General features: G+C 40.2%; 1 protein-coding gene across 23 annotated transcripts in view; it reads right to left on the bottom strand.

Moving 5' to 3' along the window:
• The window catches only part of dlg2 (discs, large homolog 2 (Drosophila)), a 400,329-nt gene that overhangs the window by 58,229 nt on the left and 327,338 nt on the right, over positions 1 to 14,762 (bottom strand). For 19 of the 23 annotated variants that reach the window (XR_006758604.1, XM_014136934.2, XM_045693428.1 and 16 more), the window contains 6 exons: positions 12,478 to 12,528; positions 10,391 to 10,515; positions 8,748 to 8,917; positions 6,764 to 6,900; positions 4,537 to 4,681; positions 3,770 to 3,941 (listed from right to left, as the gene is read on the bottom strand). Coding sequence is in view for 22 of the 23 variants with exons in the window: in XM_014136934.2 (XP_013992409.1) it covers positions 3,770 to 3,941; positions 4,537 to 4,681; positions 6,764 to 6,900; positions 8,748 to 8,917; positions 10,391 to 10,515; positions 12,478 to 12,528 (800 nt within the window). In the remaining variant the exon portion in view is untranslated. The remainder of the gene's footprint in view (positions 1 to 3,769; positions 3,942 to 4,536; positions 4,682 to 6,763; positions 6,901 to 8,747; positions 8,918 to 10,390; positions 10,516 to 12,477; positions 12,529 to 14,762) is intronic. The other 4 variants (XM_045693429.1, XM_045693439.1, XM_014136952.2 and 1 more) reach the window with 1 other exon arrangement.

Here is a 14,762-nt window from a genome sequence, read left to right as displayed (position 1 = left end):
GGAATACATACAGTTGAAGTCGGAAGTTTACATACACCTTTGCCAAATACATTTCAACTCAGTTTTTCAATATTCCTGATAATTAATCCTAGTAAAAATTCACTGTCTTAGGTCAGTTAGGATCACCACTTTATTTTAAGAATGTGAAATGTCAGAATAATAGCAGAGAATTATTTATTTCAGCTTCTATTTCTTTCATCACATTCCCAGTGGGTCAGAAGTTTACATACACTCAATTAGTATTTGGTAGCATTGCCTTTAAATTGTTTAACTCGGGTCAAATGTTTCGGGTAACATTCCACAAGTATCCCACATTAAGTTGGGTGAATTTTGGCCCATTCCTCCTGACAGAGCTGTTGTAACTGAGTCAGGTTTGTAGGCCTCCTTGCTCGCACACACTTTTTCAGTCCTGTCCACCAGTTTTCTATGGGATTGAGGTCAGGGCTTTGTGATGGACACTCCAATACCTTGAGTTTGTTGTCCTTAAGCCATTTTGCCACAACTTTGGAAGTATGCTTGGGGTCATTGTCCATTTGGAAAACCCATTTGCGACCAAGCTTTATCTTCCTGACTGATGTCTTGAGATTTTGCTTCAATATATCCACATAATTTTCCATCCTCATGATGCCATCTGCTTTGTGAAGTGCACCAGCTCCTCCTGCAGCAAAGCACCCCCACAACATGATGCAGCCACCCCCATGCTTCACGGTTGGGATGGTGTTCTTCGGCTTGCAAGCGTCCCCCTTTTTCCTCCAAACATAATGATGGTCATTATGGCCAAACAGATCTATTTTTGTTTCATCAGACCAGAGGACATTTCTCCAAAAATTACGATCTTTGTCCCCATGTGCAGTTGCAAACCGTAGTCTGGCTTTTTCATGGCGGTTTTGGAGCAGTGGCTTCTTCCTTGCTGAGCGGCCTTTCAGGTTATGTCGATATAGGACTTGTTTTACTGTGGTTATAGATACTTTTGTACCGGTTTCCTCCAGCATCTTCACAAGGTCCTTTGCTGTTGTTCTGGGATTGATTTGCACTTTTCACATCAAAGTACTTTCATCTCTAGGAGACAGAACGCATCTCCTTCCTGAGCGGTATGAGGCTGCGTGGTCCCATGGTGTTTATACTTGCGTACTATTGTTTGTACAGATGAACGTGGTACCTTCAGGTGTTTGGAAATTGCTCCCAAGGATGAACCAGACTTGTGGAGGTCTACAACTTTTTTTCTGAGGTCTTGGCTGATTTCTTTTGATTTTCCCATGATGTTAAACAAAGAGGCACTGAGTTTGAAGGTAGGCCTTGAAATACATCCACAGGTACACCTCCAATTGACTCAAATTATGTCAATTAGCCTATCAGAAGCTTCTAAAGCCATGACATCATTTTCTGGAATTTTCCAAGCTGTTTAAAGGCACAGTCAATTTAGTGTATGTAAACTTCTGATCCACTGGAATTTTGATTTTGAAGTGAAATAATCAGTCTGTAAACCAGTTTTGGAAAAATTACTTGTGTCATGCACAAAGTAGATGTCCTAACCGACTTGCCAAAACTATAGTTTGTTAACAAGAAATTTGTGGAGTGTTTGAAAAACGAGTTTTAATGACTCCAACCTAAGGGTATGTAAACTTCCGACTTCAACTGTAGACATGGAATCACTGGTCACTTTAAATGGAACACCAGTCACTTTAATAATGTTTACATACTGTTTTCTTCATTTCGTATGTATATACTGTACTCTACTGTTTTTTAGTCAATGCCACTCAGACATTGCTTGTACTAATATTTATATATTTCTTAATTGCATTCTTTTACTTTTAGATGTATGTGTATTGTTGTGAATTGTTAGATACTACTGCACTGTTGGCGCTAGTAACACAAGCATTTCACTACACCCTCAATAACATCTCCTAAATATGTGTATATGACCAATAACATTTGATAGGCTTCCGTATCTATTTCACTTCGTCAAAATCCCCAGAATGAATCTAAGATAACTGTAATAAATGTTTACGTTTTTGCGTAAATTTAAATCTAATAAGGTGCTCGGTGCAGCATTTCTCAAGTAAAAAAAATTGCAACGTGTTGTCTTATGTAAACAGTCGGAGCTGCTGGGCAGGTCTATCTCACTGTCCATGCTATTGGATAAAAAGCAATCACCGCAGCTGTTCACACCATGTTAGTGGGCAAATAGACATTGTCAAATCAAAACCCAACTGTAATTTACCCGGTGTGACGCACGGATATTCCAAACTCTGTTTTAGACAAGACTGACTTTATGGCCAAAATTATCCTATTTACACTTTGCAGTCAATTTTGACACAATAATAACTGTTTTTGACTCATATTGATGCAACATAGGCCGTTTTTCAAAGGGATCTGTTGCTTGTTAGAGGCAGTCGCAATTTTTTTAAATCCAGTGTGCTTTTTTTTAATCTCAAACCATCTATTACATGCTCAACGGCATGTAACTTTAAACTAGAACACTACTTTATAATGACAGAATCAGACTGCATAAAACAAAAGTGTTATGCATTTTTTTTTATACAAAAATGTGAAGATTAAAAGATATATTTAAATTATTTCGCACTCTAGTACTGATCTATTACGCATTCTGTTTCAGTTACGGAACACATCAAGACAAATTCGATTGATGTTTTCGGATTCATTTTAATAAAGTGGCTTGCAGTTGGTCTTAGTTTCTCTTGTGGTGATGACCGTCTAGACTTTCTTGTCTTGGAAAGCTGATTACAGGTTTGAAACATCTTTTCTCCATATGGACTGCAAAGTCATTTCTCGTTGCTCTGAATTTGCCGGGGCATTGAGCCAATCAACTCGCAGCCTGTGTAGGACATTGCTTGGAGTAACACGTCTGCCATGTGTCAGAGTAAATGCAAATTCACTATATCAAACACTCTACTTCTCTCCTTTCGTAGAAACTTTATTGGAAACTCCATCACTCACCCCTCAGCCCATGTCGTAACAGCACTTGTCCTTCCACTCGAGGAGTTACAGAGTATAGACAGTGGTTCAGTGCCACGACAGACTCCTCTAGTCAGAGGACTTGAAGGGAGGCTCCTTCCTTTGGAAAGGGAGCGCCGGTTTAATGTGGATGTTAAATGTGTGAGTGAGCGAGTGAGTGAGTGTGAGACAGAGATTTTCAGTTTAAGCACCCACTCAGAAAAATCAACTGCCCTGCAGAAAACATCTCACTGAAAAAAAAACGAATGAAAACCATCTGCAACCACTACTGATGTAATACCACAGAAGGGATAGACCAACTTCTAAAATTAAAATGACTAGATCAAAGAATAAACCATTTTGTGAAACCCTGAAATAGCTTGTTTGTTGTCTTAAGCTGAATTGATTGTTAAGCTGAATAGTCTGGTCCATTATTACATACATATAAGATTAAAGGAACAAGCAGAAAAAACTACAAAGGTCGTAAAGGTACAAAACCTGACCATGCCACCCTTTAGTATATCTTCACATGTATCTCAAATTTACCGTCAGATTAAAAATAGTGCTACAACACAACACAGCTGAAAGAATGGACTTGAGTGGAGGAGAGCACTGGGCCAAAACAGCTGGGTCAAAGGATTTAGGAAGGGAAGTTCGGGGGGGGCTTGTAATCCCCAAAGCAATCAATTCCATCAACTTGTAATGTCATCTAGAATTGCTTTTGAGTTTCCATACAAAACGGGGTGAGGTGGATTGAAATGACGAGACTCTACTTGTAATACTACTGGCGTCTAGTAGGAAGGGATGTAATTACCGTAAGAAGGAAAAACCATCCAACCTGTTTATGTCCTCTTCCCCGAGTAGTTGGTTTGGGAGGGGGGAGTACCTTCCGGGGGAGATGGGCATGGGGGGAAGACTGCACTTGTATTCCAGAGTGCCGTTGTTTCCCACGGAAGAGATATGATTTTCCATTGCTGGAGAGAACGCTTGAAAGAAACAACAAGGGTGTACACAGCTCTTCAGACTTCAGCTTTCTGACATTACTAACCTCATACTGTCAGTTAATGACTTTTCATATCAATCAATAAAATAATTTAGTTTGGAGGCCCACACACTAATGTTTTGGCAGTTAAGTTTACATGGCAAGGGAGAAAAGTTAAATTAATACTACGTAGCAAACACAATGCACTCTAAAACAAGCCCGACTCACATAACATTCTTGTGAAAACTGTATCTAAACTCAGGGATAATAAGAGATGAACAAGCATACCACATCAGTGTGGAACTAAACACATTCATTTGCGAAGTGAAAGAAGACTGTCCTGGTCTACAACAGCAGAGGTTGCTCACATCATTTGTAACTCAAATGCTGCCCTCTTGTACACAACTCAGACGACAAACTAAAGTTACGTCTCTGTAAGGCGGTTTCACAGACACGGACTAAGCCTAGTGCTGGACTAAGAACTTTTATTGAAGAACCTCCATTGAGCATGCTTTTTAGTCCAGGTCTAAACTTCATCTGTGTCTGGGAAACTGGCCAAACGGGTGGGTAGAGGGGTGAAATAGAGGTGACAAACTCACAGTGCGTGATATCAGGTGGCCCATAGGGATCTGATAAGTAAACACTGGTGGGCTTGCCCACCTTCAGGTAGACAACGTCAGACGTGTTCTTCAGTATGGCTACTGCCTCCTCGTGGGAGACCTCTTCCAGAGTGTAGTTGTTCACCTGTGTGCATGGAGAAAATCTCAGGCATAACGTAAGAAAGTTAAAGGGTGACTGCACTTCCTGATTTGGCCTCGTTTTAAGATTTGGTTCATTAAATCATCCACTTTTACAAAGTAATTCACTTAAAAAGCCCCAAATACATTAAATACCCTATCCATAACAGATTTAAATAGAACTTGAATCAAACAAATTAACACAATATTATCCAATCCAAAAGGGTGCTATTTTTATTGGACCAATATTAGTCCTGGCAGCTACTGTTTATTTGATCTGTACTGTGTTTTGAGAGAGATTTCGGCCATGACTGAATTCAAACGTGAGTTGGTTTCGGGGTGTGGTTTGATGTGGAAGTCCCTTTTGTCTGTTCGCAAGTGGGAAGATTTACCTAAATTACTTTGCCAATTAGCTTCATCCGGCTGGTGTGCAACCCTGGCAAAGTTGTATAGACTTTGGATAGCCAATCTCAGGGAATAGTTAGGAACCGTCAATAAATTGCACAGTGTAAATGGGACATTATTATATATTTTCATGTTGCAGATCTTTTAGTTCTCATTAAAGGCTTTCAATATTTGTAAATTAATATCTACAATTTATAGTTGGTTTGAGGTTAAATCATTGAAATGTGGAGCTATTGACCTTTTAAAATATTGTCCTATGTACATTGTAGTCAATCTTTTTAGTCAATTATTTTTGTGACTCACAGCGATGCCACATAAGCCATTCTCAAAGCGAGAAGTTGCTTTTTAGGGGCAGTCGCTCTTTAAACCTTACGTTCCAATCCTTTAATGCCAGACTGACATGGTGCTGTCAAAAGTGCAGCCTGCCAAATGCAGATTATGATAGCCCGGGATCCTCCAGAGCTGGAGGCAGCAGGAAGGTAGCTAGTTGAATTTAACTGCGGTTAAGCAACTCACTCTTCTGAAATAGGCTGTGTTGCTACAGGTGGCCGTTACCTCGTAGGTGGCCGTTACCTCGTACACATCAAAAAGGTTTCATGAAGACAGGAACAGTTTTACAAAAATGTTGAATTTATTTGAATAAATAGATAGATACAACAACAGGTTAAAATCAAGCTAAGAGCTAACAGGCTAAAACAAGGATTAAAAGATAAAAAGGTAAGAGCATAACATCTAGCAAACATGCTCTCCTCTATCCTTGCTTCCAACTAAAAGATAATTTATACTTGATCTTTAAATGCGGTCCAAAAGCTCCGTATGGAGGGTGTGATCCAATTGCGGAGGCCAAATCAAGCTTTGTACTGCATCGCTGTGCGCCTCCCAAATTGTGTAACAATGCAGAGTGCTCCGTATAGCTCCGTATATCTCTGCATTGATATGATTGTTTGATGGTAGGTGGGGGCGGTAAGTCCTCTATAAACATAAACTCACTTCCTTGACAACAGCTCTGCCAAGCGCTAGATGTAAGAATGCCCTGACTTAGGCAGACGCCGCATCGCAGTAAATGCTGTACGGCGAATGCAGACGCCGGGATGAGCATAAATCGTCTTTAACACTGCCACTCTCCTATTCACCTTAGTACACCTGAATGTAATCAACTCAAATTGGTGAGAGGGCCCTACAATTAATCTATCAGCCAGTCCTGAATTCACACATTCAATTGACACTCTTAACTATGGCAGGATATGATATTACTGAAAACAGGGCCCTTTAACAAATAAACATTTACACATTCATACACACAATGGGGAATATATGGGTCTCTGTTTATACAGTAAATTAGTGTGTTACTGTAAAACAATTATACCACATAACCTTCATAACACATGTATGTAACATCCTTCATAAGGAGTTTTCAAAATAAAAGTCCCATTGATTAGATCTTAATTTATGCATTATACAATATAAATGTATATTTTACTGTCACAGTACCCAACCTTCTTACACACCACTCACTATTTCGTTGCACAATGGATAAATAAAGCTACATTTTATTTACAAAACTCCTTATGAATGATGTTTAATAAATGTGTTACGCAGTATAACGCTTTGACAGTGCAGTATGGTCCACCTATGGTGGATGAGGACAGGGCAGGGTAGGGGTAGTGAAGCTGCAGTAACTTACCATAAGCAGCCTGTCTCCAACCTGCAAGCGCTGGTCCTTCTGTGCTGCACCGCCATCTATGATCTTAGTTACATAGATGCTGTTGTCCCCCGGGATGTGCTGGTTGCCCACCCCTCCTGCGATGCTAAAGCCCAGCCCTGAGGAGAAATAGACGTGGGGTGGAGGTTAAAAAAAAGTATTGTGGCCTAGGGTGGTCTAGCGGTCTAGGCTGCTGCCTCTGGATCACAAGCACAAGCCAATTACACTCAGTAACAGTTTATTAGGTACAACACCCTGTTCAGGAAAATTGATTGCTCCTACAGACAGTGAGCCACATAGCCGTGGCTTGTTATATAAAGCAGGCAGACAGGCATTAAGGCATTCAGTTACTGTTCGACTGAACGTTGGAATGGGCAACACAAGGGACCTAAGCAACTTCGAATGCTATATGATCGTCAGTACCAGGCGCGACAGATCCCTCCTGGGCTTTTCACGACGACAGTGTCTAGTGTTTACCGCGAATGGTGCGGCAAACAAAAACATCCAGTCAGCTGGCAGTACTGTGGGCGAAAACAGCTCGTTGATGAGGTCAAAGGAGAATGGCAAGAATCGTGCAAGCTAACAGGCGGACCACAAACGGCAACTCAGAACGGCATCTCGGAACACACAACTAGTCGATCCTTGTCACAGAAGGGTAATTGCAGCAGATGAATACACCAGGTTCCACTCTCATCAGCTAAAAACAAGAAGTGGCTCCAGTGGGTACGCGATCACCAACACTGGACAATTGAGGAGTGGAAAAACATTGCCTGGAACATGACAGTGAGTTCAGTTTACTTGAGTGGCCTGCTCAGTCTCCAGACCTCAACCCAGTAGAGCATCTTTGAGATAAGATGGAACGGGCTGTTCACAGCATGAATGTACTGCCGTCCAATCTGCAGCAACTGCATGGTGCCATCGCGTCAGCATGGACCAACATCCATGTGGAATGTATCCGACCGACACAGATTTCAGACTGTTTTGGAGGCAAAGGGGGGTCCGACCCGGTACTAGATGGGTGTACCTAATAAACGGTCCAGTGATTGTATATTAGTACACTTCACAGACACCTGAAGCACTGGAAAATAGACTTGAAGGGTAGAAAGATGATTCAGCAAAGAGAGCCTTGTGTTTTTGCTGCTTCACGGATACGCTGCTTCGCGGCAAGTATAGCATGTTTCATTGATTACAGTGGGTTTGTTTCAACTCTTGCCAACTGACGTGTGAAAAACACATGGGACGCTTATAGTCAGGGTAAGAAAATAGCACCATTAATTATAGACCAATCTCCTCTCCTCCCTCATCCATCTCCCAATCTGGGGTATTCACTAGGAGCCAAAAGTGCCCAACATGGGGAGGGACTAACCTGAACTTAAGATTCCACATTTATTGTTGGAAAAAGTTTTCATTTGCTAAATGTTTTGCCACAGTGTGCCCTAATGAATACACCCATGGATTCATTGCAGCTTTTCCCCAGTGATGACTCATCTCTTTGATATAAATAATGCATCAAAGTTATTTCTTTGTGTGGGGGCTGGGGGGTTGGTACAAACCCCCACTGATAAAATACTAAATAAAACAAAGGACACTGGATGTGCATGGTTATCCGGTTTACCCTTAAACATCACTGATACTTACTGAGCAAAAGAGAAAAAAAGGAGAAAGACGAGGAGAAAGGAAGTGAGTTGTAGATACAGACAGAGGGATATATTGAGAAAGTAATGATGATGATGGGGGGGGGATTGAGACATAGAGAGATGAAAATTGAGACATAGAGAGATGAAAATTGAGACAGAGAGAGATGAAAATTGAGACAGAAAGAGATGAAAATTGAGACAGAGAGATGAAAATTGAGACGGAAAGGTAAAGGGAAGTTGTCCAATATGATGTAATGTAATAACCTTTCAAATTTGACCTGAGAGTTCAATCCCCAAAATATGAGATAGATGAGAGGGAGTGTAACAACCTTTTGGTCCTTTGATGAGTTTGATCTCAATGACAGTTTCCAGCATGGGTCTCCTCCGGCGAACGTAGAGCCTGACGATGGAGCCGGCCACCTTCAGCGCCTCCACAGCCTTACTGTGGGACACCTCGGACACGTCGGCATCATTCACCCGCAGGATGCAGTCATTCACTCTGCAATGAAAAAAGAGGATGGGAACATGAGCCTTAACCTGGAAAAATAGTTTTTGTGTGTGCATGTATGTGTGCGTGCATGTACGTGCGTGCGTGTGCGTGCATGTGGCAGGGGGAGTAGAAGGCCCCTGCTGCAGTGTGACCCTTTAACCCCTTCGGGAGAGGCCACAAACATCCATGCCCCCACATTCAAGAACAGAACTCTCCTGAGGCGCATTGTAAGGCACCAGCTGGGACCCTATGCACACACACTCAAGCAGAGCGAGAGATTCTGCCTATTTACACATATAAAAGCTGTGTTTCTATGCTTGTCCTCAGCATGATGCCTTGGTCTGCAGTGAGTTCTGTTAATTTGGTGTACACTATATGGATTTACAGTACAACGTCCAAAGCTGAATGGACACTGCGAATTGGCCAGTGTTGATTTATCTGAGTTATATTTCTAGTGTTGATTCAGGAGTTAAATTCACTCTGTATTAACACACCGTGGTGTCAAATAACCCAAATTGTTGGTGTTAATAAACAGAGCTATTGTTTTACACTGTGGAGAGACCATCATTAACATATTTTCCAGCATGCTCTACTGCAGGTAGATTTTTTAGGATTGTTTTTAATGTCTGTGTTTTTGCATGTTCATTGATTGATTGATTAAACTTGTGCTACACAAAGATGAATAACATATTTTTCCTAAACTAATCCAATCAGTTAGTTAGATGTATGGTTGTTCCAGTTTGTTCCAGTTTATACAGGTAACAAACTGAGATTAGGAGCACTCTCTTTAAGAGTGTGCTCCTAATCTCAGCTCGTTACCTATATAAAAGACACCTGGGAGCCAGAAATCTTTCTGATTGAGAGGGGGTCAAATACTTATTTCCCTCATTAAAATGCAAATCAATTTATAACATTTTTGACATTAGTTTTTCTGGATTTTTTTGTTGTTATTCTGTCTCTCACTGTTCAGATAAACCTACCATTAAAATTATAGACTGATCATTTCTTTGTCAGTGGGCAAACGTACAAAATCAGCAGGGGATCAAATACTTTTTTCCCTCACTGTACCAGCCGTCAGATACAGCCTTCACAATAAAACAAACACGCCCACAAACATGGGGGAAACCAGAGGGTTAAATAATGAACATGTAATGAGGGAACTGAAACCAGGTGTGTAGAAAACAAAGACAAAACAAATGGAAAATCAAAAGTGGATCGGTGATGGCTAGAAGGCCGGTGACGTCGACCGCCGAACGCCACTCGAACAAGGAGAGGGACTGACTCCGGCGGAAGTCGTGACACCTTTCAGCTTTTCCATTATAGGATAAAGCCTTCAAAACATGGCACAAATATACTTAGATCCAATGATGGATGAGAGTCCTCGAGCCATCCATTCTGACAGCATTTATACCAGAGCATTTTGCCAACTCAATGTCTTCATTGAAGTTTTCATTTGTAAAGGGCTCGATCTATAGCACTCACCTTAACCTTCCATCCTCTGCTGCCGCGCCACCAGAGATGATCTTGGTGATGAAGATCCCTGGGTCATCGCCGACATGGGGGTTATCTGTCCCTCCAGCTATGCTGAAGCCCAACCCTGAGTTCCCCTGTAGAGCATGAAGAACAATGAATAATAAATCTAGCAGTAATGTTACACTTCTATTCCTTATAATGCTAACCTGTAAACTATCCTAAATTACATCAAACATAAAAATACAATTTCTGTTTAGCTTCGTGGGTCACACACTTAAAATGTTAAGTTCACAACTGACTCCAAGTTTAAAATCATTTGACAATTTAGCAATTATCTTGCAGGAGCATGTTTTCCCAGAATTCCACAAACTATCTAATTTGCATAAAACAAGCCCCCAACTTACTAGAAACTAGTACCAATTTAGTATTTAGAGTACTAGAAATATGTCTGAAAACACGTTTTATAGTGAAAATAAATAGAATTCCTAAGTATACTATTTGAAAGTGAGGAGAAGTGTTAGCATCAAGTGTAATGTCTGACAGAGTATCCTAGACATACTGTATGTCTGAAAACATACTTTTATAGCAAAAAGTTATATAATTACTAAATGTACTATTTGAAAGTGAATAAACATAAAATACAATATTTAGCTTTAAGTTCGAAAAAAGTTAATTGACAATACATTTATGAACTTCATTTTCGTATGGGTTAATTTGTACGGGATAATTTTCAAGTTTGCGCTTGACCGCAATGGAGTCCCCAGAAGATGACTTCATAACCGGTAAATATAATACAGAGGCGAAAGCAGAATTCTCAAAGCCAATGTTTCTGTGTACAACAACAAAGCTCTATCAGTTTTATGAGCCATATCCCCCTCGGCACATTTACAAAATGAATGTGGACGCTTTGATTAAATTGCTAGCTGATGGGAGTAGGGTCTACGGTTGCAAAATTCCAGGAACTTTCAAGAAATTCACAGTTTCTTCCCAAATCCCAGTTGAAAGATAGGTGGGAATAAGCAGGAAACCCAGATAGTCTAACAAGGATTTCTGGAAAATCAGGGAATTTATTGAAAGTTCCTGGAATTTTGCAACCCTAGTAGGGGCATCTCTTGACTAAAAATCCACCCTGTAGGCTGAGCTGACGGACACAGCTCAACCAGGCTGAGATGGAAGTAATGATAGCTAGCTCACTCAAGTGCACACATAATCAAAGCCCATTGGCTAGATAGGGCAATGGAAGTGGAGTGCATAGATAAAGGGTCCTGTGAGGTGAAGCCTGAATACACAGATGTAGCGTCAGCATTAGCCACTCTAAAGCCACCCTGTTTATTTCTGCTCTTGCCCGTCAAAGGGTGAGCTGTGCAGTGCGCACCAAAGGCTTCAGGCTCCGCTGTTGGATGAAGTATCACTTCCTTTGGCTGAACTGACCTTTTCCCGTTGTAGTTTATTGTTTCAGGTCACAAGGATCCTTTTTTAGCTGTCAAAATGTAATTCAGCAGCCAAGCTAAGCCTCTTATCGCCACTGAGCCTTGGGGATGTTAACCCTGGCTTTTCTCATGCAAATGCTATGTCCCAATTAAGGGCTGGCCTGCTCAAAATACCCACAGGACTTGGATGTTTGTGTTACTTAGCTTGTCTGGCTAAGATCAATTAGCTTTAGTAGAAAGTAAAACGGGTTCCTGTTTTAGTTTGTGAAATGCACAGTAACCCCAGGCTTTCAACTTCATGCACCAATTTGAAATAAAAATGGTAATGCAATCACAGTTTGTTATTCTGTTATCCAGTTTGCGGAGTCATCTAGCTTCTCCAGCAGCTTCAAAATAGTATCAGTTAGCTTCTTGTTTTTTTTATTCCTCCCGTAACAGGTGTATGGGGTCGAGATCATTTGAAACCTATTGGCCTATTAACTTATCCTGCCTGTCACTTTCAACGATTACGCTTCCTAGTTTATGAAGCCCTTTATGGGACATGTCTGAGATGAGCATGAAACAGGATATGGCATCCCTCGTTCAAAATGACTGCAAAGTCCTCTCCGGGTCATTTTAAATAGAGTTTAAATAGAGCATTTTCAGATAGTGTGTTCATCAACTCACCCGCTCTAGTGTGATTTCTTCAAACTCATATTCAATTTCTGTCCCGTTGACCTGTGGGGAAACAAAATGTAAAATCAATTATGTATACCCAGTACATAACTTAGTTTCCTATTTACAGACGTGTGAGCATAGTCAGGGTTGGGTAGGTTACTGTCTAAATGTAATCCGTTAGTTGCTCGTTACCTGTCCAAAATTGTAAACAGTATCGTATCTTTTGGATCACCCAAACTCAGTAATGTAATTTGATTGATTGATTTTAGTTACTTTTAGATTACTTTCCTCTTAAGAGGTATTAGAAGAAGACAAAAATAAATATTCCCAATTGATGGACATCTATAGCAGGATAAATCAATGTTAGAGTTTACATAGCTGGCCATAAATGGATGTTGCATTTGACTTTATGGGTTATGTGGGCTTCTTCTAACCCATTGCTTTCTACTTCAAATAAAATAAAATACAATTAGGCTATATCCTTACAAAACAAAGTCTGTCAGATCTCCAGTCATTCCAATTAATTGAATACGCCTTGATCTTCAAGAATATTAATGCCATATGCTGTATTATAGGCCTAATGGACACTTTGATATCTAGATCATTTGCAGCTGTTTAAGAGTTTTAAAAGTGTACGAGTTTGAGCATGTGTTCGTTAGTACTATGGACAATATTTTTGTATCCACACAAATTAGATTGAGAAATAAAAGCACCACTCACGGTCTTTTTAAATTAAACTAGTTTTTGACAGTATGTGGAGCACAATACCACAGAGGAGTTGAGAAGGGACGAATTCCCTCAAACTTTATTCTATAAGCTGGGATCCACACTATGCACTGGCTGTCCACTGGTCGAAAAACAATGATTGACAGGCAGTTCAAAACTTCTTAAATTCAACCATTATTGGGTTAAAATACACCAGCATGGTCTCATAGACTAGACGTAATATAGTAAACGGAAATCCAGGTGACTCAAATCAGTATAATATGTTACGTTGGGTATGGTTGCATAAGACAGAAGGTTACTTGCGGTTGGGTTGGGGCGATGGATGGGTGGGTGTTAAACCTAACCTGAACCTCCAACCCTAACCCCTAGCCTAGCTAACATTACCCACCTAGCTAACGTTAGCCAACTAGCCACATAGCTAAAGTTAGCAAATTGTAATTCGTAACATATCAATACGAATTGTAATTCGTAACATATCATACGAAATAGATGGACATCCACAAATTAATACATACCATACCAAACGTAACATATCATACTAATTTGAGTATCCAAGGTTTTCGTTTACTATGTTACGTCTACCCCAGAGTCCAGGTTGAATACACATACATCTGAACAGCCATCCACAACAACCAAAATCTGTTTGGCGCAAATAGCAAAATGAGAGAGCAGCAGTGTGATTCACATCATTGCGCTATTTAGATATCAATAATAAGTGATCCATATCGCCCGTAGGCTACACCACTGCTGTCGTCCTTACCTCCAAGCGTATATTCAAATTGAATGTATAATCTTTAGATGCCGACAGCAGTCGCACCATTGGAAGATATAGCTTGGACTATAGCCTACAAAAGCCTATTCCTGCATTTGGTGTGTCATCATAGTGGTGATTGGTGGTAATCTGATTTGTGGTGATCTGATTTGTGGTCAGACTCACTGAGGCGGAACAAACTTAAACTTGCGCCTTTTTTCAATGGAGATTTGAATGTCATTGAGAAAAATAAATCTGCATATTCTTTCTGAATTTAAAAGTAATCCTATAGGTGATCATCTCGTTTTTTAAAGTATTTGTAATCTGATTACAATCTTTTTGCTGGTAATTTAACAGATTACAGTTACAGTTTTTTTGTAATCAGTTACATGTAGCTTGTTACTCCCTAACCTTTCCATTCCTTTATAATAATAATCTCTCCCAACATCTGTAACAAAAGTTACGTCTGTCTGGAACATAGGATATGAGGCTTACAAGACAATTCTTCTGACGAGCTGGTCTTTGCATCACTGATTATTTGGACAAATCAATTTCACAGGGACTATTCAAGTTTTAGGTTGATCCCGAAGGTACTATATCTGCTTTCTTTAGCAGTGTAAATACGTAAAAACAACATGTAACAATTTACATAACACATGAACATACCAATAGAACTTGATTAATTTCTAGATCATAGATCAATCTTATCCTGTCTTGTCCTAGAAAATTAAAGTCCAAGAATTTGCTCAAAGTCCAAGCCACAACATCAACTTGAACTTCCCCAAATCAAATTTCAAGTCAAATTTTATTTGTCACA

This window comes from Salmo salar, chromosome ssa13, assembly GCF_905237065.1.
Source record: "Salmo salar chromosome ssa13, Ssal_v3.1, whole genome shotgun sequence".
In the NCBI taxonomy this organism is placed as follows: Eukaryota; Metazoa; Chordata; class Actinopteri; order Salmoniformes; family Salmonidae; genus Salmo; species Salmo salar.
This window is presented reverse-complemented; position numbering and strand designations above follow the sequence as displayed.